General features: G+C 39.9%; 1 protein-coding gene across 1 annotated transcript in view; it reads left to right on the top strand.

Moving 5' to 3' along the window:
- The window catches only part of LOC126382484 (uncharacterized), a 20,278-nt gene extending 12,357 nt beyond the window's left edge, over positions 1 to 7,921 (top strand). Inside the window, exons 3-6 of the mRNA XM_050032368.1 lie at positions 1,084 to 1,223; positions 1,962 to 2,115; positions 4,565 to 4,642; positions 7,598 to 7,921. Coding sequence (XP_049888325.1) covers positions 1,084 to 1,223; positions 1,962 to 2,115; positions 4,565 to 4,642; positions 7,598 to 7,695 — 470 coding nt within the window. The 3' untranslated portion in view covers positions 7,696 to 7,921. The remainder of the gene's footprint in view (positions 1 to 1,083; positions 1,224 to 1,961; positions 2,116 to 4,564; positions 4,643 to 7,597) is intronic.
- The last annotated feature ends 1,062 nt before the right edge of the window (positions 7,922 to 8,983 follow it).

Consider the following 8,983-nt stretch of genomic DNA (forward strand, 5'->3'; position numbering starts at 1 on the left):
GTATGTATTAATATCTGGCAGTATACATGTGTGACAATAGTCATATGTGTATAATAACAGTAGAAATATGTAGTAGTTATGCAGTCAAGTATCTTGACCTGGCTTATCAATAACAGTGTTAATCAAACAGAGGTGCAGTTAGCTAAAGTTTAAACATTCTTGATGTTGCTACTTTGACACTTTGATGTTATGAATATTTGCATGATATTGCTATTGATGGTAGCATTTGTGTTAATAGGATCAACTGGTTAATAAGGTAGCTATCGCAGCCTACACTTGGCAAGAGGTGGGGTACACCCTGGACAGGTCACCAAACTATCACAGGGCTGAAATTGTAAAAAAAAAAAAAAAAAAAAAAAATGCATTGCATATGCAATATATTTCAAAATATACAAATATCACCAAACAAACATGACTTTTATTTTGAGTGGGCTTATTATATTTTTGATCTGCTTGCCCATTTATAATTAAATATGTATTGGATCCCAAATATTTAGATCTTACTTGTCTGACAGAAGCTTTTCTGTCAGCCTTGGTGACTGCATCTTCCTTGGCACCTGGAGTTCCTCAGGGTTCAGGGCCAGTCCTCTTTTACCTTTATGTACTCCCGTTAGGGTTCAGCTTCAGAAATAATGGCATGTCATTCCACTCTTACACAAATGACACACAGATTTACCTGCCTTCACAAGGGAAAGACATAAACTCTGTGTTAATAGCAGCTGTTGGGTTGTCTCAGGGGCATTAAAGCTTGGATGGCAGTAAATGTTTTAAACTTTAATGAAAGTAAAACTGCATTCCTGTTATTTGGACCCAGTGGCGTCTGTGATGCCCCTCATATTGACCTTTGTTCCCTGAAACCATATATGAAATCTACTGTTAAAAATCTGGCCGTGATAATGGACAGTGATATGAAATTATATAAGCAGATAAACTGTCATCCAATATAGCTTTTTCCAACTGAGGCTACTATCTAAGCTCAAGTCATTTTTATCTTGTAGTGATTGTGGTTTCTATATATATATTTATACATATATATATATATATATATATATATATATCTGCCTTCTTCTTTCACTTCTTTAGGTGGCTGCAGTGGGCCTATTGTGAGTATTTCTGGAGATGAATGGATTCTTTCAGCAGGAGACGGCTTTGAACTCAGCTGTGAGTTCGTATGTTTAACAGTCCAACATGTCGCACAGCTGTGGAGGAACAGCCCACAGGAGGTATTAAAAATCTTGTTAAAGGTTGTCTGACATTTATAATTTATTAAGGCATGAATGAAGCTCTATAATATGTACAACTATGTGTACTCTTTATTATGCCACAAAGCCTTGATTGTTGCAAGAAAGTTATCTTGTTGTTAGGATGTTATGATGATGATGATGATGATGATGATGATGATACTTTTGATTAGCTGCACAGTTACATTCCATTCCATTTATTTAGCTGATGTTTTTATCCAATGCAACTTACAATGAGTGCATTCAGACGTGGATATGACAAGAATCGCAAGAATCATGCTAGAAAAACTGTAACGTTAATCTCAATGGGGTAGTAAGGTTCACATTGCATCCTCAAACAAAATCTTTTTTTTTTCCATAACGTTGATATATTGTCTTCATGAAAGTGGTCTAAACAAATGTATTTTAAACAGAATATACAGCAAAAAGTGAAGGGAAAATGGTGTCCTAATATATTTTAAAGCTAATATATTTAGTGGTTTAGATTCTCATCTTGCTGCAGTGATGTAGATATGTACTCCAGGGTATGTCAGTACACCATCATATCACTTTCAGGTGTGGTTATACTGTAGCTACAACCATGTTTCTTTTTAGATCCCTCACCCAGAGAGGGGAGTTTAAACACTACTTTTCAGCCTAGAGTTAAGTTACTGTTAGGAAAGTCAACCAGTGCTGGTTCCAAAGTGTGTTGCCATAGTACTAACTATTTCCATCTCCTAGGAGAGTGTGTCTCTTGTTAATGTTACCTCCATCCTGCCTAATGTGACCATCGTCCTGAGCATCAGCTCTGCAACAAAGGCAGACACTGGTTATTACTCCTGCATGACCCAACCACCTGATACAATCAGCTCTGAGGTCTTGATTCAGGTAGCAGGTAAGATAAACGGTAACAGCACAGTCCTTTTAAATGTCCATTTTTGAGTAAATGGTGATTGTAAGAACTTTATCATAATTCTTTAATTTACCCATAAAATACCATTTAAATAAATGAATAATTAATTTTTAGTAGCCTAAATGGCAACAGTGCCACTTACTGCACATGTGATGTCTGGTATATATTCATATTAAATAAATCAAAAAAGATATATAATAGAAATGAACCAAGTAGGTGAGTGTGTTTGCTGGTCCTGTGAGTTTATCTTCTCTATCTCCTTTAACTTTAGCTTATATTGGAGTTATGCTATGTAGCGTGTGAAATAGAGTATGGTGAATGTGCTAGGAAAGGTAGTATCGGCACGGTCACTACCTAAAGCTCACAAAAACAGAGCCTGGGTTTGTTGAAGGTGGCAGTGCTGTTTGGGCTGAGAAAGCCATGTGTAAGGTAAGGTAAAGGAGGTTGTTGGGTCGGTGCGAGGAGCAGTGAGAGCTGGCATTAGGGGAGTGTCTCTGGGAGGCCAGAGATCACTGTCTAGCCTCCTGGAGGTGTTGTGGGACCAACTAGATGAAACACTGATAAAAGGAGGTTCCCACCTGATGACCCCAATGACGTGTTAGTTATCACTGCTCATTGGTCTGTATAGTTAAGCCTTGCCATAATAGCTTATCATAGGGCTTAGGAGGTTATTCACTGAGTGCTGATCCTTTATCTAGAGCACTGCCACCTTTAACAAACCCAGGCTCCGTTCATGCGAGCTCCAGGTAGAGACAGTGCCAATACTACCTTTCCTAGCACATTCACCATACTCTATTTCACACGCTACATAGCATAACTCCAATATAAGCTAAAGTTAAAGGAAATTGATATAGTCACAGGATCAGCAAACACACTCACCTTGCAGCATGGTCTCAAACAAAAGGGATTCAAATAGGCCACTCCCATACTTAAATAACCTTCCACTTCCTGGATTTTCTCCTGAGAGGACTGATTGGTGGATCTCTCCACCTGATTTCAAGGAGTTACGTACCCTGTTAGTAGTTCCCCCTGCTGGCCCCCAACTGACATTATTCTTCCTCATCCAAATCCACTGACTAGCTCTGGCTGCTTCATCTGGCATTTCCTTCACTGTCTTCCTCAAACTCTGTCCCCGCACTCCGAGTTCCCCCAGGAGCGAGACAGCTGATCTTGCTATGAATCCCCTACACCCCACTTCCACTGGACAAATCCTAGTCTTCCATCCTCGCTGCTCAGCTTCTGCTCCTAAGTCTGCATATCTAAGCTTTTTTCTTTCATAGGCTTCTTCCACTGAGTCTTCCCAAGGAACTGTCAGCTCAATGAAATAAACTATCTGTTGACTCACTGACCACAACACTACGTCAGGCCTCTGCTGGGACAAACTATTTCCTGGGGAACAACAAGCTTTCCCCCTAAATCTACTTGCATTTCCCAATCACAAGCACCTTCTAGGCAGCCACACCATTGCCTCCTTACTAACTTATTGCTTCTGTATTTCTCCCCCTCACGGACAAACTGAATTACTAAACTCCTATTCTTAAAACCTTCTGAATTTACCTGTCTTCGTTTCCCTTCGATGCCTGCAGCTAAACTTTTCAACACCTGGTTATGTCGCCATGAAGTCGCCATCAAGAATTACATCTTGAACATGAACCAAACATTTTCTGCAATAACTGAAAAATGTGTGACTCACATCCATGGTTAAAGGTCAGGTTGTGACACAAAACTCAGATCATGACATGTGGTTTGTCCAAGTGGTGTAGCCATAGCTAGCTGTCTAAGATGGTGGACCTTTTCGTGCATGAGCGACTCACATCCACACACAACTCACATCGTGTATTGACAGTGCTAAAGTTTTTCTGAATCAATTAACTAGAGGCTGCTGCTATAAATGAACACAAGACACAGTAACTTAACTTGTTTAGCTCTTTTAGCCTTAGCTTAACAAGGCTGCACATTAGTGAGGGGTGGACCGAATCTTGTTGTTGATGCATGCATCAAACCCAAAAAGAGTCGATAAAAAAGATTTGTTCATTTTCACCCATTGCTACTGCACATGCTAGCCAACTAACTAGGCCAGCTTGGTTTGTTACTCCCATAGAGTGTTAGCAAGCTCCTGTTGGCTTTAGTAAATACAGAGAAATACTATGTATTTTTGCTCTTCGCAGAGTTGTGTGTCTTTCTCTGAGGAACATCTTTAGAATCAATGCAGCCGAGGTAACCTGGAATAAACCAGCTAATGTCAGCTGCTGCTATTAACACTGTCTCCTCACTTTGATGCTGAATAACAAACAAACCAAACTCATAACCATGCCAAGCTAGTAAGCAAACTAGCACAATTGCACACTTTTTAAAAAAAAAAAAAAGAAATACTTATGTAATAACACTTCAGGCTCTATAATTAAAGATTAATCAACTGTCTCCTCTCCAGATAACCTGTCAACATCCACCCTGACCACATCCAGCAACCCAGGGTGTGCCAGCACCAAAAAGCACAGCAGTGCAGCAAGTAAGAACTCACAGCTATGTGTTGCAACTTCTCATAATGGCTAATAATTCTGCGAACTGGTCCATGGTCTGCTTATGGCCATGAATGAGTTTTGCATTTGGACAGGTATCAACACTTGCAGACTTCTCAGGAACAGGTCTGTGATGTCCACAAGTTTTTAATGCCGCATTACTGGGGTCACTGTCATAAAATCGTAGCCTCATACATATGTGTCTCTTTTGGCCAGATTGGAAAGGTGATTGCAACCCATCTTGTTTTTTCCAAGCTATGTGCAATCAAGATCTGCTCTCCTCTAGTCCAGAAGGAGGTGGAAATAGACAAAAATTGTATATTTTTCACCAGCTCAAGTCACTTTTGGTGATTGTCCCCTCCAGAGGCTTAGCTTATCCAGAACTCTCAACTATGTAAAAATTATTTAAAAAAAAGTTCACATGGAGCATACAGGATTTAAGCTGCTGGCGCTCCTGCTTTCAAATCAGAAATCTGATTGCAGCTTTTCTTGCTTTTCCCAGACCACATGCAAATGAGGGTCCACCCTCCTCCATTCTGAAAGGAGGTGGTAATGGACAACACGTCTTTGGTTTTCACTGGCTCAAAACACTATGAGCAATGGTTTTCTTCAAGGAACAACTTTCTTGAACCCTGAGCAGCTCAGTTGGTAGAGCATCAGACCCTAGTCTGCCACTTCAGGATTCAAGTCTCTGTTCAGGTGCCTAGTTTGTTGTGCAATGTGTCTGTGGTGCTTACTATCATCATCATCATCATCATCACACATGAGGGTCTGCAGGAGGTTCACAGTTTGCTTGTGGCCATCACTGAGTTGTGCGTTTGGGCAGCCTTCAGTTCTGCCAGACTTTCCAGAAACATCCCTGTTACCTCCACAAGTTTTTGAAGCCCCATTAATGAGGAAACTTTCATGTACACTTGGCCACATATGTGTCTCAGCTTTCCTGATCAGAAATCTGAATGCAACCCATCATGTTTTTTTTCCAGACTACATACATAACAAGGTCTGCTTTCCTCTGGTCCAGAAGGAGGCATTACAAGACAAAACTTCAATGGTTGGCACCTGGGCTGGGTATCTGCACAATTGAAATAAGCCAGTATCAAGTAATATCAAAACGTCTCCAGTCACATGATATCTGCATTCAATCCTTTGTGCAGGCGGTCTGATCCTGGACCATTCTGACTCCCCACCTAATCAGCAAACTTTGTAGTGGTGCCGTCTCTGTACCGGCTATCTTTCTGATGAACTGTCAGTCAACATCTAAAAAGTCTCAACAATCTCACACTGGTTGCATGTAATTCAGGGTCTGCCCTTCTCCATTCCAGAAGGATGTAGTAATCCACAAAAATGTTTTGTTTTTCACTGGCTCAAGACACTTTGCCAAATTGTGTACTCCAAAGTCCCTGTTTTTGAACCCTGGATAGCACAGTCGGTAGAGCATCAGATTTTTGATCTGAGGGTGCAGGGTTCAAGTCCCTGTTGAGGTGAAGAATTTATTGTGTGATGTGTCTGCATTGCTCATTCTCATTATCACTCATGGAGGTTTTCAGGAAGTCCATAGTAATCTTAGGGCCATGAATGAATGATGTGCATTTGGGCAGGTTTCAGCACTGCCAGACTCTCTGAGAACATCTCTGATACCTCCACATGTGTTAGAAACTCCATTTATAAGGAAACTGTCATATATGCTTGTCCACATATATGTGTCAGCGCTCCTGATCAGAGATCTGTTTTTTCAAGGCCACATGCAAAACAAGGTCTGCCCTCCTCTAGTCCAGAAGGAGGCATTACGGGACAAAACAACGGTTTTCACCAGTACCAAGTAGCATCAAAATGTCTCCGGTCAAACAATTGTCTGCATTTGATTGGAAAAACTCAGTATTTTACATGCATTGTAAATTTATTTTGAAAAACACTTAATGCAAAAAACAAGCAGAAACTGTACATTTCCTGGGAAAACAGTGTTTTTTGAAAATACAAAATGCACCTAACAAGCATAAGTTGACATGCCGTCCCTGAATGTCCAAAACTGATGCAGGGGGGTACCTAGGGAGTCATATTTTGACGTGTAGGTCCAGTGAAAGAGTGACAGTATTTGACAGGTGGGGATGAGAGCACATCGGCATTTTAACATGGGGATCTATGGGGTTTTACTCTGATGTGGAGCCAGCCTCAAGTCGCCATATGACAAACTGCAGACTTTGTCAGTTGCACATTGGCTTCAATTTTTTCAGGTTCAGAAGTTGCCGCTTAGAGTCACTCCCTGCTGGCCATTAGAAAGACTGCATGTTTAACGGACTTCCACATTGGCCTCTTTTTTTCAGACCGAAGGCTAACTTTAATACTGTCTATGGCATTTGCTCTACTGTACTATTCAAGATACCACTGTTTTTCTTGGTAAGTCACACCCTACTGTGCTGTGATTGGCTTGTACTCGTCATGTCAATGCAACAAGGTTGGAGGTTGTTTGGGTTAGGGTGAAGAGGCCATGGTTAGGGCTAGTGCTAGCCAATCACAGCACAGTAGGGCGGGACTGGCCAAGAAAAGCAGTTGGATCTATATTAATGCTGCTCTACATGTTACACTCTTCCTCTGCATACCTGTATCCCATGTACCTCTACTCTGCGCAGTCTTACAGAGACAACTAGTGGTGAGGGAGCGTTGTGACAGTGGAAGTATCAACATCCATATCAAATTCCTATGAGGGATTGATGAGACTAGACTGTGGCTTCTTATTTCACTTTACAGTACTTCAAGTATAGTCTTTTATTAAATATACATTAACTACATTTTAATTTAATTTGTCAAATTTATTTTAATCATGTCTTTTCCTTCATTACTTCCTCATACACTGCCTCTTTTCATCTCTATGTATGTCCGTGCAACTTTGTTTCCAATATATTTTATGTAACTAAAAGCCCAGTCTGCATCCATTTGTGTCCATGTAGGTCTGCAGGGTCAGATATGGTTCTGGATTCTGCTGGGAAAAACTGCCATCCTCCTCCTCAGTTTGGCCTCCCTGGCTGTAAAATACAAGAGAGGATGAGAAGAGAAGGATCCAGATCTCTCTTTATAGCAATGCTTTGTTTGGATCATTCATTTGATGAAAGACTTAATTGCATATTTTAATTTCTGCATTGTTTAGTCCTCAAATTACACATTTACTGTTAGTGAAGCAGTTCCAAGATTCATCTGTTCTGGACCCTGCAAATAATGTTGTATTGCTGTCTTGGAGAATTTTTACATTTAAATGCTCTTCATGTAACTCCTTATATGTGAGTAGTTTAGTTTCTTTTTATAATTAAACTCTGTAACTTAGCAGTGGTGACACAGGAATGTTGACCACAAAAACTGAAAATACAATTGGAATGATTTTTTATAAAATTAAAGGACTTTGCACTTCTATTTCCCACTGAGAGACTGTTTTGAAAAAGCATTTTGGTCATCATGGAGGAAAATGAATGTCACATAAAATGAAATTAAAGGGTTTATAACAGAAATGAGAAAAGAATAGATAATATGAAAATGTTTAGATTTTTAACATCTGGACTACCTTTTCGTGACTAATTGTACATTTCTTAGATAGGTGGGTAATACTGGGGGAGTTTGTACTGATGAACTCAGTATTACTAAAATCCTGGCAAAGTTCCTACAGACAAGTTAAACTTTTCAGTTGAACCTATATTGAGAATATTTTCACCGTTTAACCTTTCTGCCAGACAGCCTGTTTCAGTGGAAAAGATATTAATGTCTTTAGTTCCTCATCTCTGCTCTTGTGAAAGCCACCAGACTCCATCGATAAAAACAGTAATTTTAGCTCGCTGAAAACGGGAGATGCTGGTCTACCACTGCCTTGATCAGTTAGTTTGTGTTACTGTGTGATGCTGGTCAATTTGAACTATCCTTTTTAAACTCCAAAGTCACAAATAACATTAATTAATTGATTGAGGCAACAGAAGGACAGCAGGTCCTTTGTGTTCAGCAATGTTAAATAACTGTTTTCTCAATTATCAACACTGTGCCAAAGCAGAGAGAACTAAATATTTTTCAGACATCATTCTCAAACATGCCCATAGACCAAAAGTTTTATTTACTACAATAAACACAGTTCTTAACCCTGTAGTCACAGAATATCATGAAATAACACCGGATACCTGTGAAAATTTCCTAAAATTCTTTATTAGCAAAATTGACAATATACGATCTCAGATCTCTCCACCCTCCTTCAATCCATCAGAATTAGGCTCATGTTCCTCATTTCTCAACAATTTTGTACCAATTTCTCTCTCCTCTTTGACACAGATAATCTCAAACATGAACCCTAGCACTTCTCC

This window comes from Epinephelus moara, chromosome 21 (genome assembly GCF_006386435.1).
Source record: "Epinephelus moara isolate mb chromosome 21, YSFRI_EMoa_1.0, whole genome shotgun sequence".
In the NCBI taxonomy this organism is placed as follows: domain Eukaryota; kingdom Metazoa; phylum Chordata; class Actinopteri; order Perciformes; family Serranidae; genus Epinephelus; species Epinephelus moara.